At 35.8% G+C, this 23,029-nt stretch overlaps 1 protein-coding gene across 3 annotated transcripts in view; it reads right to left on the bottom strand.

Moving 5' to 3' along the window:
- MSRB3 (methionine sulfoxide reductase B3) overlaps window positions 1-23,029 on the bottom strand; it is a 190,413-nt gene that overhangs the window by 153,049 nt on the left and 14,335 nt on the right. For 2 of the 3 annotated variants that reach the window (XM_050748617.1, XM_050748615.1), the window contains exon 2: window positions 6,610-6,736. The exons of the other annotated variant lie outside the window; for it this stretch is intronic. In XM_050748617.1, the coding sequence (XP_050604574.1) occupies window positions 6,610-6,685 (76 nt within the window). In that variant the 5' untranslated portion in view covers window positions 6,686-6,736. The remainder of the gene's footprint in view (window positions 1-6,609; window positions 6,737-23,029) is intronic. 3 annotated transcript variants of the gene reach the window in all.

The raw sequence follows: 23,029 nt of genomic DNA, 5'->3' as shown, positions 1-23,029 counted from the left end.
AGTTGATTTCAAATGCAAAGGCACAAAAGGTAATTTCAGATAATTTATCATTGCATCTTAATACAATCTATTTTTAAAAATGTTAAATTTGTATTCTCTTACAGCTCTTTCTTTTAAAGAGTGTACCTAGCAGACGCAATTATGAGAAATTCAATCTCTAAATGAAATGCTTAGGATGAAATTGTAAACTAGGAAAGGATGATAGTAAAAATTCATCAAATATCTATCCACAATATTAGCGAATCTGTGAACTGTTATTCATGGCTCATTCCTTCATTAAACTTGTGTCTGTTGAGAGCAAGAGCTCATAAATCCTTCTACAATCTGTTACATAACATTATTGTGAATATGTTTAGACAAATAAGCATCTAATTACCTATATGATTCCTCCAAAGTCCATATTGTCTAGATATTCTAACCCTGTAGAATTATCATTTGTTTTCAGAATTTATGTTTTACACACTTTACAGTCATTGTTAACTAATGAATTTCTCAAACGAAACTAAGATTTAATTTTCTTGTTCATGCCTATTTAAACTCTCCCGTTACTAGGTGTTATGTATTTTATAATTCTTAAGGTATATAAAGAATGTATTCCATATTTAACAGAAAATCAAGAGAATCCACACTTAACAAACCATATGCCCAACATCTTATTCATACAGTCTTATTGTTGTATAACAATTTAGCTTTAACTAATATGCATTGTCCACAGATAATTAAAAATTCGTCTGGTAATTAGATGCTGCACAGCAACTTTTCAACATTAAAACATTTATTATAGAGCTACGAAAACAGTTTGTTTTAGAAAAATACAGCTGCATCAGAGTACTCATTAATCAACATTTTAAATATAATTTTTCTTAGTTTTCTAAAATATTTTCATTCATGCAAAAATTGATTCATGCTTAACAGTCAACATGTTAAACTAATAACGGTTTCAAGATTCTATAAAAATTCAAAACACAGCAAAACAAAATGTGAAATTTTCTTTAATTCTTGGGTGGTCTGCTGAAGAAAATTTAGCTGCACATAAAACCATAAATGACTGTTAAATCAGCTATTTGGATACAAGATAAGTTAATTTATGAAAGCTTGTTTCAGTTTATAGAAAGTCTACACATGAAAGACAATTTCAATGAAATGGTCAAGCATAAGGGAGTTGGAATCCTATTGAAAATGGAAAAAGGTTTTGTGCTCTACAAATATTGTTTGAACATAATATAAGCAGAAAAATTTGTGGTTTATAAATCCATATGTTCTTAACTGGCTATTCCTTATACACTTTTGTTTAAGTTTTCACAATGCACCTACGTGCTAATATCAATAATCATTCATGCTATGAAAGAATGTAAACCTAGTGCCATCTACTGGAAAAAGTGGATACCATTTAATCAATTAATTGCAAATTATTTTGTGAATTACGGGTTGAAATTTGTAGGTCCTTTTTTTTTATTTCTTTAAAAAAAATCCTCTCCACAGCATTTTAATACAATCAAAGAAGTTAGGTAAGATAAAGTTAGGTCAGATGTCGGGTAAGAATGGTGAAATTGGAGAACTAAGGGCATTAATCTGAACAAAAGGGAGAGAATTCCTTTCCTTTAGGGACACCAGTACTGAAATCAGAAACACTGCGTTCTGATGAGTTTTATGTTGGGTTCATGTGCATCTTTTAGAACAGAGGTTCTGGACATGCGGTCAAAGAGCCCCCTTGAAGAGTTTCAGAAGATCTAACAAAAAATTTCTTGAAATTATATGAAAACATGTGTAGATGCATATATGTCTTTTCTGGAAAAGAAGGTCGTAACTTTTATCAAAGCATTATGTAGGTGGTCCATATTTTTTATGACCCAAAAAAGGTTCTGAAGAACTAATATAGAATGTCAATGCATTCAGTAAGTGAACAGCACACTGACGATTCTGATTATCTTTTAAGTACATCAGTTCTATTAATGAAATATTGCCAGCTCAAATTGAATAAGTACTTGCTACTTATGGATGTGGCTTTAATGTGCATCTGTAGTATTTCCTCTTTAGAAATGGAGACTTTAAAACACAATAAACAATAATCTGCTGCAAAGAAGTGATCAAAAGGGCCAGAGTTCTTAAGTCTTATGCTAAGTATAATACATCCTTATTCACTGCCTCAAACAGCTTACTACCAAAACTCAAACTGTTTGCAAGAAAAGGTAAAAGCAATTCTGGATAATATGCATTGAATCTGTTGCCACTTTTGTTATTTGTTTAGCCACAATGCGATTTATACTTATGGCATCCCCTATATTGTACTAATGCAATAAAGTGAGAAAAAAATTGTTAGACAATAAATTCAAAAGTAAACCAAACTATGAACTTTACTTTTAATCTTCCCATATAAAGGAGTTTCAAATAAATTTGTACTCTCTTACAGCTATGACTTCACCTCCACATAAACATTCCAAATGTTTATTGATTCATTTAACAAATATTTATTAAGTGCCAGGCACTGTGTTAAGCTCTGGAGCCATAAGCCGCTGATTCATAGAGTTCTAGTTATACAGATGATAGTCAATGACTTTCTAACACCATTTGCAAAATATCTCTAAGACTTCTAATTGCTACATTAGAAAACTATGATATATTTATAAGCTACAGCCATGTAACTCTTCAATTCATGGAAACTATTAAATATGCCACTAACGTCAAGTAAGAATCACAACCACAAATTATATGTATGATGGTAGAAAAAAAGTATAATTTATCACTCTAATTAGTACTATTTAGACAAATTTTATTTATTTCACCCTCACTTGGCTGAAAGCTATCATGATATCTAGTATAAGCTACAATTACACTTAATTTTTATCTAGCATTAAAACTATGTATAAAATTGTGCTTCCTGATTCCTCCTCAGATAATGCTTCAGTCTTGATTAAGAGGCAAGGAATTCTAATGTTCAAACATGGAAACTGTCCTACCACCACAAGTCAGCAGACTTCTCTGTAAGTTCCCAGTATTAGTTAGTATTGAGTTTTAAGATCTGATTAACCTAAAGTCAAAAGTAAAAACAAGTGACAGTTAATAAAATCACAGAATTTAAGAACTAAATATATTATCTAACTTTAATTCCTCGTAAAGATGAAGAGACTGTGATCAGGAGAAGTTTATTGATTTGTTCAAGGTCATGCAAGTTAAGGACGGAGCTTTGGTTAGAGTTTTCTAACTCCTAATCCAGTGTTCTTTTAATACATAAAAGAAACTGTTGTAAGAAATTAAGAAGAAATTCTGAGAGAGAAAAATTACCTTTAATTACAAACAAGAGTGAACCATAACTCAGATGCACTTAATAAGATCTAAATTAAAATTATACTTTATTAAAAAATAAGAAGTAAAGAAAGTCAAAGCTAAAAATAATAGATCGCTCTTTTGGGATATAGCCTTCATGCAGGTCAATCCAGTTATAATCAACTTTAAGAGCCTGCTCCAATTATATTTTAGTCCTGGAATTATTTCATATTGAATAATACTCAAAATTAGTAGGGTACTGGCTGGGGAACAGACATCTTTTTGATTTACAGAGATTTCTGTTGTAATGGGTTTTGACCAGCAACAGTATATTAAAGCAAGACTTCAAACTTTCACCTTCACTTCCTGTATTTCCAGTTTTGGCCTCTTCTTTTCCCTACCTGTACAAAGTAATAGGGACTAGAATTCCCATTTCAATTTCATCTTTATTTTTCAAAATTTAAACAGTTTGTTTCATTATTGTTGAAGTTAACTTCTTCAACATTTCTATATATCTAAGAGCAAAATCCTGTTAGAGAAATTGATGATGATAAAGATTTTGCTAAATACAAGTTATAAAATATGTAGACACCGGAAGACTGACTTTCATAACACTTTAAAAACTAGGGGTGCTTGAATGGTCAAGAAATTATGGAATACTATTCTAGCCAATTCAATTTTCAAATTAAAATGGGTTTACAAGCCCTAGATAAGAAAGATGAGAGTTTATTTTGGCTTTTACCAGTACTGGGTAGTAAGAATAAAATAAATCTGTTGTATATTTATAGGACTTGAATTCTGGTTCAGCAGGGTGTATAAGTAAAATAAACAGATCAGAACAACAGATCAAGATGGTTATTTCTCCAACATAAAGTGTATTTGTGAGTCCCATGAAAGTAAAAAAAATAGTTAAATGAAACATAGGACATGTTTAAAAGTTTGAAAAGTCTGTTGTATTGGAAAAACATAAACCTGTATTAATACAGATACATGAATTTCCATATTGAACATAGTGAAGACATATATGGTGTTTACTAAATGCCGGCCACATGTTTAAGCACTTTTCACATCCCAATTTATTTAATTCTCACAGCAACCCTTTCAGATTGGTACTATTATTATCCCCATTTTACAAACAAGAAAGCTAAGGCACACAGCTAGTTAGTGGCAAAGTCAGATTTTAAACTCAGTCTGACCCCAGACAGAATTAGTGTGCTTAAGCACTGCACCACAATGGTTAACTTCTTAAAAACGATTTGCTTTGGTGAATTTATCTTTGAATCATTTTGTCGTCAAAACTTAAAGATACTTATATTTCAATTAAACAATCTCATTATGAAACCCTTTAATCCATGACCGTCATTTATTGAAGAATATACTATTAATTAATGTGGTTTCTATAAACATTTAGCCTCCTCTATATTTGGCAAACCCATATTACAAGAACTATGCTGGGTACTTTTACACACTGGAGCTTTTTCCAGAGGAAAACATCATTATGTATCATCTAAATAACCTCCATAGTCTACCTGTAACACGTACTGTAGAGCATTGAAAAGGTTCTGCATAGCACAAGTAACTAGTGGTTGAGGTTCTCCCTCAAGATCATATACAATTCTACAGACAAACCTTGTCAGTTCTACAGCCTGAATCTCTCCCAATTACAATCTTCCTTTTCAACTCTATTGTAACGGCCACAGCACTTCACATCTCCTTACAGCCTCAGACTCCTCCAGTACTCTTTACGGTGGCAGTGCAGGGGGATGTGGGCCCAGGAGGCATACTGAGAAGAGTGATTGGGGCCTCTATACATTAAGCTTCATTAGCCCCTCATGTCACCATAAACAGACTTAAAATCTACTTTTAAAAAAGTGTATTTGCTATATAAATATGGCTGCAAGACAAATACCTTACTCCTTCTAATCAGGTTGCCAACCCAGCCTCTCTCACAGAAACATCTGAAAAACCAGCTCTGACCTCCTACCATACTAAATCAATAATCTTTGTAAAATGCAAATGAAGTCATGTCATTCCTGTTCATCTCTCCAAGACTTAAATTCCTTAGAACATCATATAAAGTGCTTCATGATTTGGCTGCCTTTCCTTCCTTACCTCTTCTATTTGCCCTTGTACATCCAAACCAGCCATATGAATAACTGTATTTCTCTGAACATGCCTTGCTCTTTCAGGCCTTCATGTTTTCCCATGCTACTCCTTTTGTTAGAAACAGCCTCCCCACCACCCTGCTTAGAAACCAGGCTAACTGTGCTCCCAGTATGAGATTCAGCTCAAGCACCATATCCTCCATAAAGCCCTCCTTAAACTTCAGAGATCTTCCCTTCCTTCCAACATTTCTTCTCCTAAAGACAAGATCTAGGATCAACCTCCTCTGAATTACCTTAACACACCAAGTATAAATGCCTCTAGTCTAGTCAGGTCAACATATGATTCAACAGTCCTCACATAGTTCCATTTCCATCTTGTACTTGTTGAAAAACATCAGCTTTACCTTATTTATCACTGTATCCTCACTGCTTAACACAATGCCTGGCACATATAGTTAACATTTAATGAGTTGGAATGAAATTCTCTATACAATGTAGTGATAGATATTTACACTAATGGAAAAATGTAAATAATATTGATAATCATACTCACAGAAGTAAAATATTTAGCCATTGCGGTTTTCATAATAAAATTAAAATACTAAGCTTATGATACAGGCGCATAAAAAATTTTGGACTTTCATGCCTCACTTATTTAAATTCTTAAAATCACACTGTTAGAAAGTGCAGTGGTTCTAATTTAAGAACCCACTGATGCATGCTATATTAGTTCTGTTTATTTGGTCATTGTTAAGTAGAACTTTTTTTCTTTTTAACTACAATAAATTGGTAACTTAATTATGCTAACGTTGTTCATTTTCATTTTTTCCTAAAGGAACGACCACATGTGGAATGAAAAGCATTTTCATTATCCTTTAACAAGATGAATGTCCTATTTTGTGTGATTTGGGGCAGTTTCTTACTCAGACTGCCAGCCTCTTATGAACGTTATGATTTGCAGATGTGTAGTGTGCATTAAAGAACAAGAAGATATCATGAAATATTAGTGACAATTATACACTGGGCAAGGAAACTGGACAATGTTCCAAGGGTTGTAAGGATTGTGGAAATGAATGTTACTCAAAGTAGAGTGGTGATTTATAACCAATTTCCGTCTTCAAATTAGGGCCCAAGTAAAAGAAAATGAAATTTAGCAAAGCATGATGGTGTATCATTTCCTGCAGCAGAAACACCCAGTTGGCCCTGTGCCTTCACTATGTACAGTACAACAAGCAGCAACCTGAGGGAAGCCCACAGGCTCGAAGGGCTACTGGCTGGCTCTTTGTCACCAAATGCAGCAGGTTGAATGCAGACATCACTGTGATATCTTCACCAACAAAACGAGAAGCAAAGAACAGGGGCAAGAGCTGAGTAGGAGAAAAAACAAAAACAAAAACAAAAAACAAATTAAAACATCACAAATATTAAACACATTAATTGCACAACTGATGGTTACAGTTTTATCTGGAACTGAACACATGCACATATTGCTAATAAATTTCAAATGCCTATTTTTCAGCCGGTGAGCTTACTTTCAATCTAGCTTTATTTGTATCTTAGAAATAAAATACACACTACAAGATAGCAGTGTAATCTGTAAACACAGTTTGCAAGAGGTTGAGAAAAGAGAGGAAGTTTAAAAACAGTTGAAAGGAATTCGCATTTACTGAGTTCATACCATGTGACAGGAACTGTCTGGAGCCTAATATACACGTCGTATCATTTAATTCTTACAATAAACCGAGGAGGTAGGTTTTATGCCCCAATACATATGTGAAGAAACTGTGACTCAAAAGCCCAAGGGCACAAAGCAAATAATCAGTGGAAAAAGGACTAGAAAACCCTGTTATATCTGACTGCAAAGCCATGTTCCTTCCTTACACCATGCTGCCTTCTTCCAGCAATTACTGGCAAATCTCCCTCCCTGGAGAAGACTATAAAATAATAAGATTAAGAGACATATTTTGTTAGAATTTCATTTTATGAAATAGAGACCCAGAAAACCTATGGACAATTAACACTTTCAAAACAGCGTTAAGTTTGAATAAAGCATGGCAAATATGAATTTTCATTTAATTATATGATTTATAATTTCTAGGTCAATTCTGTGAATAATATTCATGATTTAGTCATTTTAAAAGTGTAAAATTGTTTTTTAATGTCTTTGGAAATGAATTATGTGGAAGAATCTAAAAATTGTGTAGATATTAAACTTTAGAGAAAAGTTCAATTCTTAGAATTTTCTTAAAAATTTTGTACAATATTTCAATTGGTAAAGATTAACTTTAAATGGAAATGGAAAATACTAGATCAATAAACTTCACATATGTTATTTCAAATTAGTATTTTAAGTGACTTTAACCATTAAATGCCCAAAAATTAATACAAAATTAATGTCTTGTTCATTTCCTGACCACTTCCCCTGCTCCCCACCCCCAAAAAAAGTCTGTTCCGGACTCTTCTGACCTCCTTGAAGAACAAACATATAATAAACAGTAATATATTTTACTAAATCACTCTGGAGTATATCTGACAGAAATCTGCTTGTATTAACATGCCTGAACTCTGACTTCCCCAAACTAAACTCACTACAAGACTAAAACATTTTTGTGTTACTAACTGGAGACAAAGGGGAGGGAAAAGGAAGGTAAGTATCACAATGCACAGCCCGAAAGAACCATTAAACATAAATAAACATGTCATTTTCACGAGTGACTGCAGAGCAGGGAAAAGAGAGCACTCCTTTGGAGCAGACTACCGACTAATAAAAGATCAAAGGTCTATAACTCACATCACTATAAATAAAAATGTATTTTTTCCTTGTGACCCTTCTCTGTGAGGAATAAAGTGCACACAGTAAATGTAATTACTTAGCAAAGCTGCAGTCTCACTGTGCTTCCACAGCTGACCATAAAACGTCTTCCTATTCTGTTTCATCAACTCCTGTACCAGGCAGCCTGGGCGCCTACCAACCACTGTGGCCATCTGGCTTATGTCAAAGCCAGCGCACAGGAAGAGAGGCAGTGATGTCACTCTGCAGGTCAGGGAAAGAACAAAGATGCATTCTACAATTAAAAACTGAGGGCCACAAATACCGGGAGCCCTCCAGCATGATATGACTGTGTGATTTAATATTCTGACTGCGTTGCCTGTATTTCTACCCAAATAGCCAGGGCTCCATCTAGTGGCAAATTAGTTTTGCCCAGTTTTTTGAAAATAGAAGACCCAGAAAGTACAACATTAGCACTAACAAAGTGGGGCAACTAAAATGACTGCTTTTAGAGCACTCTAGTCTTTCTATACTGAAGAATGCAAAAAGCACAATTTGTCACACTGTTCTCTATTTTCTAAACCTAAAAGAATGCATTTCATAGGTTAGGATTTGATATTATCCGAATTATTTTAACGCCTGCATGGATAGTAGAAAAGGATTGAACTTTGTAAAATGCATGCAAATTGGTATTACTCATAAACCACTCTGAAAATGTGTAGCTGAGACATAAAGTGAAAAACAGTTCTAAAGAATGGATGTGTGCATCTGGATGCCTTGGTTATATCAAACTAATATGCTTATACTTCCATAGAACAAAAGAATCATAGTTAATATGGCTCTAACATGTATTTTTATGCTGAAATGGTTTAACAAAATTATTTTTAGCTCATGTTTTCCACCTAATTAATGTTTGCAGTAAATAAAACAAAACACTTTAACAAACAGATCTAAAGTACATATGTTTGCATGAAAGATGGGACATCACAATGGATGTGTGTGATCCACGGACACAGACTGTCTGGGTTTGAATGCTGGTCATGCCCATAACCAATTCAGTGACCTTGGACAACTTGCTTACTCTCTCGGGGCCTCAGCTTCCTCACTTATAAGATAATGATTAAATAAGTTAATTGGTAAAAAGTGCTTGGTACAACTCCTGGGACATAGTATATGCTCAGGAAATGTTAGCTATTATTATTTATGCCAAATATTTACTACAGTTTTAACTGCATTAATTAGAAAATTGTAACAGTCCATTTATGTCCACCCCTTCTTAGAGGTAGCAAGCTATTCTCCAAAGAATCCTATTTAGGTCAGAAAATCACTACTTGATAGATTTCCACAGTAAATTACTCTAATGAAAACAATAGAACAGAGAAATCCTAAAGATAACAGTTGACTGTGCACACAGCATGTGCCATGTACTACTCTAAGCATTTCACATTTATTAGCCCTTTTAATCCCCACAACCTAATGAGGTATATACTATCATTTTCCCTTTTTTAGACACAGAGACTGAGGCATAGGGAGGTTAAGTAAATGACCTAAGGTCTTACACTTAGTAAGGGACAAGGACTTTAAGTAATTGGGTAATCTAATTGATACATGTGAACTCAGGCCATTTACCTCCAATGCCAGTACTCTTGACCACTACACAACTGGCAATGAAAAGCTTTACAATGCACCAACCAACTCTAGATACTCTGATTCCATGTTCCCCTACTAGGTAGCATGATAAACATGTAATAAGGAAACTTAATTCAAGATTACTTGATGGCCAGGCAAGGTGGCTTATGCCTGTAATCCCAGCATTCTGGGAGGCTGAGGCGGGCAGGGAGTTCCAGACCAACCTGACCAACATGGCGAAACTAAAAGTACAAAAGATTAACCAGGCATGGTGGTGGGTGCCTGTAATCTCAGCTACTCAGGAGGCTGAGGCAGGAGAATCGCTTGAACCTGGGAGGCAGAGATTGCAGTGAGCTGAGATTGTTCACTGCACTCCAGCCTGGGTGACAGAGAAAGACCCTGTCTCAAAAAAAAAGAAAAAGAAGAAGAAAAAGAAAAAAGAAGAAGATTACTTGAAGATTCTCTCCCTTGACATTCTCAGATTTCTAGACTTGATCTTTCTAGTTCCACCACATGCAACTTCAACTGCTTTCACCTTCCAATTTTTTCTCTAAGTTCCTTGGATATACCTTTAGAATCTGTAAAGCTAACTCTATGTTAATCTACCAAAACTTCAATATGCTGATAATGTACTTTTGAGGACCAAACAAACTAACAGCTACTTCCACTCTCAGACCCCCAAACTGAAGTTTCAGTTTGGCAGCTTTTAACCATTTGTATTTCCTGAACTGTCTGAGTGAAGGCCATTACCAGAAACAATCCTAGTCCAGAAAGAAGCAAACGCTTAGCATTAAACACCCTGTAGGAATCAGGATTGAGCAAGGATCACCAGAAAATCCATAATTCTCCAAGTTTATTCTCAACTTCCTCACTTTTGCATTGCCTTTTATTCAATTACCTACATGGATGAACAACATTTACAGATAATCCATCCACTTCGGCCTCCCAAAGTGCTGGGATTACAGGCGTGAGCCACCATACCCGACCTAATCAACATGTCATTTTTAAAAGCCAGACAAGATGTCTCATGAATCTTCCTAATCTCCCCAAATATCTGGTAGATAATTTTGAAAATAGTGGGCATTTAAAAATACTGACTGCACAATGCCTAGTGAGCAGTATCACATTATGTGTTAAGAACAGAATTAGATTCCGTAATTGTCTATAATTTCCTGCTTAAAACATTTTGATGATTCCCCCTTGTATATCACAGGGTTCTCCAAACCATGTTCTGAGAAATGTAAGACAGCCCTTCAAACAAGTTTAGTAGTCAAATAGTTGTGGAAATGCTAACCAATATAAAGGGTCTGAGAAGTCTTCAGTAGATATGCCTGCTTAACTTTGTCTCAATTGGTGCCTCTGAAATGTTTCTGATCATACAAAACCCCTTTCTGTCCTATCACCCAACCCCTAGAACACATTCTGGTAAATCCTTCTGATAAAGCCCAAATTCCTAAACAAAGTTTCTAAAGTATCTAAAGTTCTACATTCAGCTACTGCTGAACTCTTCAGCCTTTTCCCTTGCCATACCTCCAGAACCCACTGCACCCCACACTCCTACCATACTAACATGGTGGTAATTTTCCTGATAGGTCAGCTGTTTCCTATTTCCACCTCCATGTCTTCATTCCAGATCCTTACTATCTTTGCCACCACTTACAACCTCCACCATTCCTAACTCCTCCAATTCTAGTCCCCAGTATAGTACCAAATATGCTATCATACCCCCATAACAATTTTCAGGGTACTGATTTGCTTAGATCTCTCCCTCTTCTAGATTATAAACTCCTTAACGACAGTGACAGTGTCTTTCATCCCTGCATCCCAGTACCTGGCACATAACAGTCATTCATTTATTGAGTGAAAGACTACGAAAATGACTGATTATATGTTCAGGATATGACTATATTGTTCAGGATCATCATTTCCAATGCTGCTGTCTCTGCCATCTCAACTGCTAATAATGCTTAAAGGTAATAATTTGAATTAAAATATATTATACAATTATTAGTTCCTATGAAGATGTGGGAAGTTGCAAATGTAACCTGACTTGAAATCCAAAAATAATTTAAATGCCCTATTTTGGTCAAAAATCTCTACTTCTTCATCTCCCCCGTGAATTCTAACATCCAAAAATTTGATTAAAGTTAATTGGCTAGGGTTTTGTTTTAGGCTTATCTTTTTTCCCTTTTACTTTTTTCCCTGTAGTTGAACAATAATCTTCCAAAAAGAGATGGTATAAAAAGTAATCTAGAGAACTCACAAAGCTGATAATTAGTTCCAGAATAAGTGAGCTGATGGTACTAGGGGTTTTAAAGTGTCAAACCTAAAGGTCGAATCCCTTCCCAATAAATGCCAAAGGAATGTCCACATCAGTGGTTTTTCACAAGCTAGTAAAATGCTCCCCTCCACCACACCCAGAACTGTAGGAGCCAACAGTTTGGAGTTTTGTTAAATAATGACCAAAAAAAGTCTCAAAACCCTAATCTCACCATAATATCAGAAAAGAAAGATTATACTGACACCAAGAACTAAGAAAGCGATCTCAAGATAAAAAACATCCTTTTAAGTAGAATATGTTTAGTTTTGTGGGGGAGAATTTTCATTGTTGCTATTTTTTAATGTTATTATGAACAGAAGAAAATTCATCACGGGAACCACTAATCTATATAATATAGTTCTATAAAAACATCTTTGTTTTTATCAACCCAGTGCCTAGCAGTTTATGCTCAACTAGTGTTTGTTGAGTGAACTGATCAATCATTTAGCTACTGCTTGAAATCCATAGCTCATTGGCTAGAATTTGACATTCCTTTTGTTAAACAGAGATCCTTTTGTGATTGTATTTGTTTTAAGAAACAACAGAATCCTAGCTATTCAGAATGTTTAGTCGATCTTTCAAGTGATTTTAAGAGATAATTTTTTTAACTTACTCAATTCATCTATATAAATTCCTACTACATGGAAAACAATGTATCAGGTGCTGATGAACATGCAAAGATGTAAGACATAGTCTGTGCTGTTAAAAAACATATTAGCTTAAGTGGGAACATATGACATAAGCTAAATGAGTTAACAGGGGTAGAAATCAAGTGTTATGGAATTTCAGAGGAAAGAGAATTGCTTCCAGCTTTAGGAGAGGGAGTGAGTGGCAGGGACATACGGGAGTTTAGAACCAAAGAGAAGTTGTATGAAGGAAGACTTTCTATTTGTATTCTTTCATCTCTATATCTTTAGGGTTACCCATTCTTAAGCTTTTGGATCTCAGGATTCCTTACACTCCCCAAAATTATCAAGGACTCCAAATACCTTTTGTTCACATGATTATAAATATTAATATTTACTTATTAAAAATTACAACTAAGAAACTTTTTACTATTTGCTTACTCCATTAAAAGCAAATAAAAAATAACTTACAAAATGACTATTCTTAAAATAGTAAAACTTTAGCTTAACCCGAAAGCTTAAATAAATACATTTATAAAAATGACATTTATAATGAAAATCAACTATATTACCAAAAATAAAAATATATGTATAATGGAAAGAGTTCTATATTTTCGTAAATTTCTTTTTATTATCTAGCTTAATAGAAAACAACTGAATTCTCATCTCTGCTTCTGCAATCGATGTGTTGTGATATGTTGTTTTGGTTGAAGTACATAAGTGAAGAAAATCTAGATTCATACAAATAAGTAGCTGGAAAGGGGAGGAGTATTTTAATAACCCTTTCAGATAATTGTATATTTTATTCTTTGTTATCACACCGAAGATCAACAAATGGTAGTCTGAAACCATATCAATGAACTTCTCATCCTGTTACATTAAAACCCATTGGTCTATCTTGCATTTTGAATGGACCTTCTAATCTTGCATGATTTTGTAACATCCTGCACTGCTCCTTTGGAAAATATTGGTTCACCGAGTTACACAGATCTTTCGTATGTTGAAACATTTCATAACATGATATCAAAACACCATACTCATTAATATCATCACTGATTTCATCAGAAAAGTTTTTAAATATTGAGAAGCTGTCAAGCTCACAGTAGGAGATGCAAGTTTTCCAAAATTTCCATGTAGATTTTATCTATTCTTACAACTTCAACCATCACTTCTTGATAGATGAATACAAAGGTCTAGCACCAACTTTGAACTAAGCTCTAATGCTTTATCTTCTAACATCTACTAGGTAATATCAACTTGCATTTGCACAGTATGTTATTATTTACAAGGCATTTTCATATATATTATGATAAAGTCTTTTAACCTTATAATAAAGGCTTTAGTCTCCCTGTATATTGTTATTGAATATTTGCATGTATACATCTATGATGAGATTATTAACAATAATCATTTTTGAGCACCTGTACTGTGTATATGTGTATGTGTGTGTGTATATATATATGTGTAACCTCATTTAATCCTCATATCAACCCTGAGCTAGGCACTCCTATATGTAGTAGTCATTATTACTCTGTACACAGTAATTCTGGCTCTCCATCTTCCAGGCATATGGTAGGAATGCACTTTCTGGCCCCCTTGTGGTTGGGTGGGAACATGTAGCTGGCTAGCTCTGGGCAATAAATTGTGAGCAGAAATGATTATGTGTATTGCTTCCAAGCCAGAGCACTTAACTGTTGGTGCGAGACCCTCCAGAGCTTTCTTTCCCTCTGCAGCAGGGACCAGCAATGTTCTATAATTAGATCGTGGCTGCTCCATTAGTCGTGATCCTGGGATAAGGAGATATGGAGCAGAGCTCCCATCTGGACCACAGTGAACACATAGTACAAACAAGAACTAAACTTTCCGCATTTCAAGTCATTGAATTTGGGGGCTATTTGTTCCAATAGAAACTGAAGTTTAGAGAATTACCTGCTTGAGGTTATATGGTCAGTAAATTATGGAGCCAGAATTTTAACTAAACTTTAATCTCTTCTACTACATTCCAAACTCCTCAAGGGCAGAGGCCCTTGTGCCCCCAGATTGATGTCCTTGTTTTAGAAAACAACAGACTCTGTAAGGATGAGAAGTCTAATGCCAAGAACTGTGAGACCACTTCCAAAAGTCCGTAGTTTCTCTCTCATTAGTCATCCCTTCTATCCTAAATATCTCAAAGAGATACTTAATTTAGTCAGAAGATGCGGCTGCCCTCTCATATTCAAACATTAAAGGCCAGGAGACAGCTACTTTACTTCGATCACTCAGAGCTCACAAACTTGTCTCAACACCAAAAACTAAAGATTTTCCTCAGCTGCAAAAGTGACTGAGTAGCTTCTGGTCACAATAAAATGACAATGTGAAAATCTTATTTCCTGAAGCAACTGAAAGTTTCTTGGACACTAAGCACATTCACTGTAGTTTTCTTAGTGATCTAACAAGTCAATGCCTAAATCCACACCTTATAGATAGAATGTTTGATTTAAAATCAATCAACAAATACAAGGAAAATCAATCCATTTGCCATGATGATAGAAAAATGTCTGTTTCTTCCAATAGCTGAGATCATGATCCCAGAACTAAAGAGAAAGAACCACATTAATAGCTCACATTGTGACCGGGAAGTAATCAATGTGTACATAGTCATAACAATATAAGCTTTTAGAGACAACCTATGGACAAATATTTGACTGTGATTTCAGAACAGACTGTGAGCATTAGCAGCTTCATATTGTGAAACAAAAAGTATACAGCAACGAAATGTAAAGAAGGCTGGACAGAAAGGCGGAGGAAAGATTCAGGGTATCAGTGTCCTCTCTTATAAAGTAGAGGGTTAGAAGACACCAACTAGACTGGGAAACGCTAACTGACCCCTAGAATCCATGCTTCCTTCTTCTTATTAGCAATAGAACCCCCTGAAATTTTAACTGAACATACAGCCTCATTTCTCAGCTTCCTTTGCAGGTAGATGTGAACATGATACTAAGTTGTGGAAAAACGGAATGTAATTCAGTATCATGTATGATTTTTCAGGTCATCTCCTTTAAAGACAAAGTCACTTGCTTTGGATTTCCTCTTCCCTCCTGAGAAATGGCAACAACTGCATCAGTACGCTTGAACCCTGAGAAGGAAGGCACTTGAGGAAGACAAACCTAACAGGTCATGAGGCAAAGCTATTCACCAGCCCAACCTTGGACTAGTATATGAAAGGGAAACTTCTACTTTCGGTAAGTTGCTCCACTTGTAATCTCTTTGTCAGAGCAGCTTAGCCTGTAAGTCTAACAATGGTACACAAAAAGGTGAAGAGATAGCAGATAAATACTTATATTCTGTAACTGGTTATTATCTGAAACTGATGCACCAATAAATAGCACTATAACTATATTAACCAAAATTATGAAAGTAACTAGTAGAATAATGATTTTAAAATATGACTTCAGAGGAGTGAGACAGAAATAGAAAGAGGTGGAGTTGTAGGCAGGTTTTTTCACCTTAGTTCCCCTGTACCAAGAGCCATGTGCAGGTTTTTTATAAAAATAAAGCTTATACATAAAAAAAGATCCAGTGTCTCAATAGACCATTTTATCTAAAGAAAAATCCTGCTAATGCAAGCCAACTAAATCCTATGCCTGAGACTATAAACTACAGTATCTATATCACTAAAAGACTATTTTTAGTGAGCTAAATATAAGCCTTAAAAATACAGATCCTTAAATCATATTTCATATATTTTAAGTCAGAACTTTGCCACCCATTCATGGAATAAAAAGTTTTAGCACTGGAAATTACAAGTAAATATCTGTTCTTGTATCTGAATTTTTGTATCCCTCCCCATAAGTTTATATACTGTTGCAGAAAATAGAAAATTATTAAATAAAATTATAATGATGGCTTGCATCTGATGTAGCAGATAAAAGAGAAGTTTTATGAAAATTGACTCCTTATATTCCACTAAAAAGTATATTTAATGACTTCTATCAGCTATCCTTTGACATCATGTTGGGCTTAGGAGGGAGGAAAAGTCCTGAATGAGATCATAAAGTAGAAGAAATTAAATATTTTGCAAAATTTCCACTTTGTCCTATACTATTTTTCTTCATGAATTTTAGGTGATTAAAAGATGTTTTTCAAAGAATCTGAGTGTTCCACATGTACTTCAAACTGCTTATTATATCCCAAACTCAAATCATGTATTACTTTCTTTCTTCATTAATTAATCTGTCTGTATTTCCTTGTTAGAAAGTAGTTCCTTCAGCAGGGTGTGGTGGCTCATGCCTTTAATCCCAGCACTTTGGGAGGCCAAGGCGGGAGGATGGCTTGAGCTCAGGAGTTTGAGACCACTCTGGGCAAAATGGTGAAACCCTGTTTCTACCAAAAAGACAAAAATTAGCCAGGCATGGTGGCATGCACCTGTGGTCCCAGCTACTCGGAAGGCTGAGGTGGGAGGATTGCTTGAACCCAGGAGATCAAGGCTGCAGTGAGCCAAGATTGGGCCACTGCACTTCAGCCTGTGTGACAGTGAGGCCCTGACTCAAAAGAAAAAAAAAAAAATAGTAGACCCATCTATCCAGGCACTAAAACCTCAAACCTGGGAGTCACCCTCAATTCCTTTCTACTGTAACCATTCATATCCAAACAATATTAAGTACTGTCAATTTTTTTCCAAGATACTGCTCAAATACATCCCTTTCATCTCCCATCTACAATAAGTAATGGCCTCTTATTGGTCTTTCTGCCTTCAATCTAATTCCCCTCACATTCACCCTCCATACTACTGCAAAATGCTGTGTACTAGAGCTGACCATGCCATAAACCTGCATAACATGCTTCCATGGCTCATTAGAACCTACAGGGGAAATAAATCCAACCAATGTATCCTGATATTAAAGACCTATCAGGTTCGTTTCTTTCCCTATGTATAGAACCTCAATCCTCAACACTCTCCAGTACACTACATGCTTCATGAACTTTCTTGTCCCTTACTTTAGTTCTATGACTTCACACAATGATGCCTAACCCTTAGTAGGCATTCAGTAAATATCTGTCAAATAAATATAATGTTCTGATGATAGCCAACCATTTATAGTTTCCTATATAGTCTTGTCTACCCTCACCATATGACCCACATCCTCCATCTCATATGCAGAATGGACTCTTTTTTAAATTTTTACTTTAAGTTCCGGGGTACATGTGCAGGATGTACAGGTTTATTACACAGGTAAACGTGTGTCATGGTGGTTTGCTGCACCTATCAGTCCATCACCTAGGTATTAAGTCCAGCATGCATTAGCTATTTTTCCTAATGCTCTCCCTCCCCCTACCCCATCCTCCAACAGGCCCCATTGTGTGTTGCCTCCCTCCCTGTGCCCATGTGTTTTCATTGTTCAGCCCCCACTTATAAGTGAGAACATGTGGTGTTTGGTTTTCCATTCCTGCATTAGTTTGCTGAGGATAATGGCTTCCAGCTCCATCCATGTCCCTGTGAAGGACATCATCTTGTTCCTTTTTATGGCTGCATAGTACTCCATTATTTTTTAACCTTCAAACACAGTTTAGGTATCATCTCTTCTGGGCAGAATATTATTTACAAATCATTTATATTTATGATATACTTAGAAATCATTTATTTCACAATTGTCCCCCACTTCCTTCTCCCTATCACTTCCATGGGAAAATTAATCAGCTCTTCCTCTACGCTACTCCCTACTTCAGGGTCTCTATTATTGCAGTTTGAAGTTTAGGTTTATAAATCTGCTTCTCTTTTAAACTCCTTGAGAGTAGTCAGTGGCCTTTCATCTCTGTAAAATAAAGGCTCAATAAATGTTTCAATATCATTGAACAAATGGCACTTCCTGTTTTCCTTCATCTTTGCGCATAGTGTCCTAGTTCCCAGGGACTAGAGTATCCTGTATTGCTGTCTAGGCAGTGCAGAATACAGGAAAGAGTCCAAACTGGTTCAAATTCCTGACTCTATCATTTAACCAGCTGATATATTTTAAGCAATTTAGTTACTGTCTAAGATCGTCAGCTTCCTATGGATCTCTATAGATCCTGTTTCCTCACTTGTATAATGTGGATCATAACATGTACTTCATTAAGTTTTGGAAGAGTTAAATGAGAGAACGTTTTTGAAAGCATCTAGAAGCATGCTTAGTGAGTTTTACTTCCCTTATGGAGATTGAAAAGTAAGAAGAGGTTTAAAAGAGAGAAAGAGAATGGATGTGTGGCTGTGGCACATGTACGCATGTGTGAGTGCTGGAGGGTTTAATTAATTTATTTTTGCACAGGGAAAGAATGAGGTGATTGCCTAACATACAACTCAACTAAGATTACTTTTTCCATTTCAACAATTATGTTTTAGTGACTGTCAGAGAAATCATTATATTTGACAAAAAAGAAATTTCAAATTTTGTGACCAACTATTTCAGCGAATCATGTAGAGTGATCCAACTCTGTGTACGCATGAAACAAATACACTAATAAAACAAGTATTTGACAAAATAAACAGTTGGTCAACTCCAATGTGAATAGCACAATAGAAATTATAAAACATTTATTGCAATTCAACTAAAACTGCCAATATCGCTCACTCTCATTCAAAAACAAATCTGTTCTAGGGCTTATAACTAATTGTGCCTTGTGACCCTGAGAATTATCTATGACATTACAGGTCTTGAATTCCTAGCAATAACCTTGTGACTGATGTAATTTATCACCTGAATTTATGGTAAATTCCTTTTTCCTAGGTTGTTCTTCTGTATAGAATGCTAGCAACTTTTTATATTCCATAATTAAAATATTTGCTTTTAGGTTATTCTATATAGGAATTTTACAGCCTCCCAATTATGCTTCTTTGTAATCCTCTTATCAATTAAATGTTGTTTTGCAAGGCAGAGTTAACATGTTATATAATAGTGTTTAGTTTCCTCAGATAACAGAAGGGCTCAGGAAATAAGCAGGCATATATCTTTCCCTATCAAAAAACAGGGAGACATCAACTCAAAAATATACTCTAGCCAAATGATGTATGAATCAAATATCCTTAAGGATAGTTAAATTAACATATAAAAGTTGTGGTGGTAGTCACTGAATGCAGTAAATGTCATATGATTTAATGAAAAAGATAAAAACAACCCTTAAAAGGGAGAATGTATAATACAAAATCATATAGAATGTCAACTATTCAACAATAGTCATGTGTATCTACAGGCCCCACTCTAGCTAACAAAGGCAGGGCAGAGAAAAAGACAAGAATCCTGAGTTCTCCTGCAGAAAAGAGTCAAATGCTACCGCATTTTTTTATTTTTTCAATTTAATAATTAGGTAAGGCTCAATGATGTCTTTAGACACTTTTTCAAGGTCATAGGACCTAAAATAATCCCTATGAAAGATAAAAGTGAATAAAACATGGAAGGTCAGGCACAGTGGCTCACGCCTGTAATCCCAGCACTTTGGCAGTTGAGGCAGGAGGATCACTTAAGGCCAGGAGTGCAAAACCAGCCTGGGCAACATAGTGCCATCTCGTCTGCATATAATTTTTTTTAAAAGGTAACCAGATGTGGTAGGCATGCCTATAGTCCCAGCTATTTAATACTTGGGAGACTGGTGGGAGGATCACTTGAGCCCAGGAGTTCAAGGCCACAGGGAGCCGTGATCGCACCACTGCATCCCTGCCTGGGCAACAGAGACTTTGTCTCAAAACAAAACAAAACAAAAATCCCCACAGAAACCACATGGCAAAAGATTGAAAACCTAGGGGGAAAAAAATCACAAAAAGAGCATAAAACTATAGTACAAAGAGTGTCATCAAATATGTCCATAACATAAAATATAAATGATTTAAATGTGCCTATTAAAAACAATGTCTCTCATATAAAGTTACAAAACAAAACAAAACAAAATGCCTAGAAGGAGTTTTTTTAAAGCAAAGAGAGAAGGAAATTGCTCACACATGCATGTGCATACACGCACAAGGACAAAGGTGGCAATAAAATAAATACCTTTCAAAAAGAGCTCACCCATGTTTTTCCTCAATCAGATTTCCACCAGTTCCCATTAAAATGATAAGTATAAAAACAGGGGAAAACCTACATCAGCACTGGAAACTAAAAGAATAAACCCACTTTGAAAAACTGCTGCTATCAGGCAGAGAGGCTGTATTGAAAAAAAGGCCAATTCCTAACTCATCTCATGCACAAATATTGTTACTGCAAGTTAGTGAGATTCAGCAGATTCCCAGTGGGGTTCTAAATAGGAGGAAAGGCAGAGGGCAGGTAGGCAATGAGGTATGGAGAGCTTAAAACTGTCACAGTATCTATCTGGATCCAACAGAAAACACTAACAAGCACTTCTGACATTGGAAGCCACATGAAACAAGGGTTCTGTGGTAATGCTCATGCCTAGATTTCAAAGGATTTGGGAAGCACTGCCATGCTGCCTCTTGAAAAAGACAACCTGAGAAATACTGGGGGCACTGCCTGGAAATCCTGGATAGCACTCCAGTCAGAAAAAAGAAACTTCAACCCCAGAACAGTATCTCCTCACTAGAGCCGCCTTCAGTCTGATGCTGCTTCCCTCCTGTCTACCTGAAGGTTGCAGGAGACCTCTGAAAGTAAACCTACAGAAAACTGAAACTTTTCTGTTCTCCTCTTTTGTCACACTGGAAGATTAAGACAAACACACCAACCCAGCTAGAAGGCCTCTCCTTCCCCAAACTGGGCACACCCATGCTGCATTTATTCCTCACTCTATTTAACAAACAGATGCTGGGGAGAAAGTGAGAAACAAGATGCCATGGTCCCTGCCACCACGAAGCTCATTTCTTAGTGAAGCAAAATACATGAACCAGTGCAGTAAGGATCACAGAGAAGCAGAGTGGGGAAGATCCTATACAACAGAGGGATGTACTCTAGTTGGGGGGCATGAGAAAGCCTTCCTGGGAAGTAACATTTAAACTAAGAATAAAGGCTAAGACTGTTGCCCAGATTAAGAATAAGGAAAGAAGTATTTCAGACAGAGGAAAAGACGAGCAGTAGCCCTGAGATAAGAGTGTAGCTCATTGAAGATTGGGAAAGAAGAGCAGTGTGGTGGAGGTGTCAGTGAGGAACAGGGGAGGAAATCATGAGGCTGACAGATGCAAACCTTGGAAGCCAGTATAAGAATTTGGAACTTCATCCTAAAAAGAAAGGGAAGTAAGTGAAGGAGAACAACATAATCAGATCTACAAAATAAAAAGATAAACATGACTGAAAGGTGGAAAATGGATGGGAGTGGTGTAAGAACAAAGGTGGTGAGACACTTTTAGGAGACCACTGCAGAAATCTAGGCAAAGATATGACACAGGCCATGAGATCAATAAAAAAAATTTAAGAGGACTCCAATTCTGGCTCAAGTAACTGGGCAAATAGCAGTACCATTTACTTAGCTAGGTAACAAGGTGGGGAGGCTTAAGTTCAGGCAAAAAAAAGTTCAGCTTGTGATGTGTTTATTGTATCTAAGGCACAGCCATTTAAATGGAGATGATATAGAGGCAAATGAATACATGGAATTCTGCTTTTACCTTTTACTTTTCTCATTTAGTACACATTCTTAGACAATCTTATTTATTCCATGGCTTTAGTTCTGTCTGTATATTGAAGTTTCTTTTTTCTGATTGGAGTGCTATCCAGGATTTCCAGGCAATGCCCCCAGTATTTCTCAGGTTGGCTGTCTTTTTCAAGAGGCAGCATGACAGTGCTTCCCAAATCCTTTGAAAGCTAGAAGAGCACCACACTACTCTTCTTTCCCAATCTTCAATGAGTTACACTCTTACCTCAGGGTTACTGCTCATATTTTCCTCTGTCTGCTCAGGAATGAGAACTGGGCTGAGTGGTAGATGGGGAGAGCTGATTATATACAGACAGAACTAAAGCCATGGAATAAATAAGACTGTCTAAGAAAGTATACTAAATGAGAAAAGTAAATGTCAGAGCCCTAAGGAACTTCAACATTCAGAATTGAGTTGAAGGAGAAAGAACTAGCGAAGAAGATCAAGAAGGAGCAGAGACCAGAAAAAGGAGAGGTCAAGGAAAGTGTTGTCCCAGAATGATGATGATGATGATGATGATGATGACAATGACGATGCTAGTTAACACTTACTGGGAATTAACTCTGTGAATTACTGTGCTAAGTAATTAACATATATCCTCCCATTTAATGACTACAATAACCTATGTGGTAGATACAATATTATCTCCATTCTATAAGTGACAAAACTGAGGCACAGATAACTAATTTGCCTAAAATCATATATCTAACAATAACAGTTAGAAACCAAGAGAAA

The sequence above is a fragment of the Macaca thibetana genome, chromosome 11, assembly GCF_024542745.1.
Source record: "Macaca thibetana thibetana isolate TM-01 chromosome 11, ASM2454274v1, whole genome shotgun sequence".
NCBI classification, from domain to species: domain Eukaryota; kingdom Metazoa; phylum Chordata; class Mammalia; order Primates; family Cercopithecidae; genus Macaca; species Macaca thibetana.
This window is presented reverse-complemented; position numbering and strand designations above follow the sequence as displayed.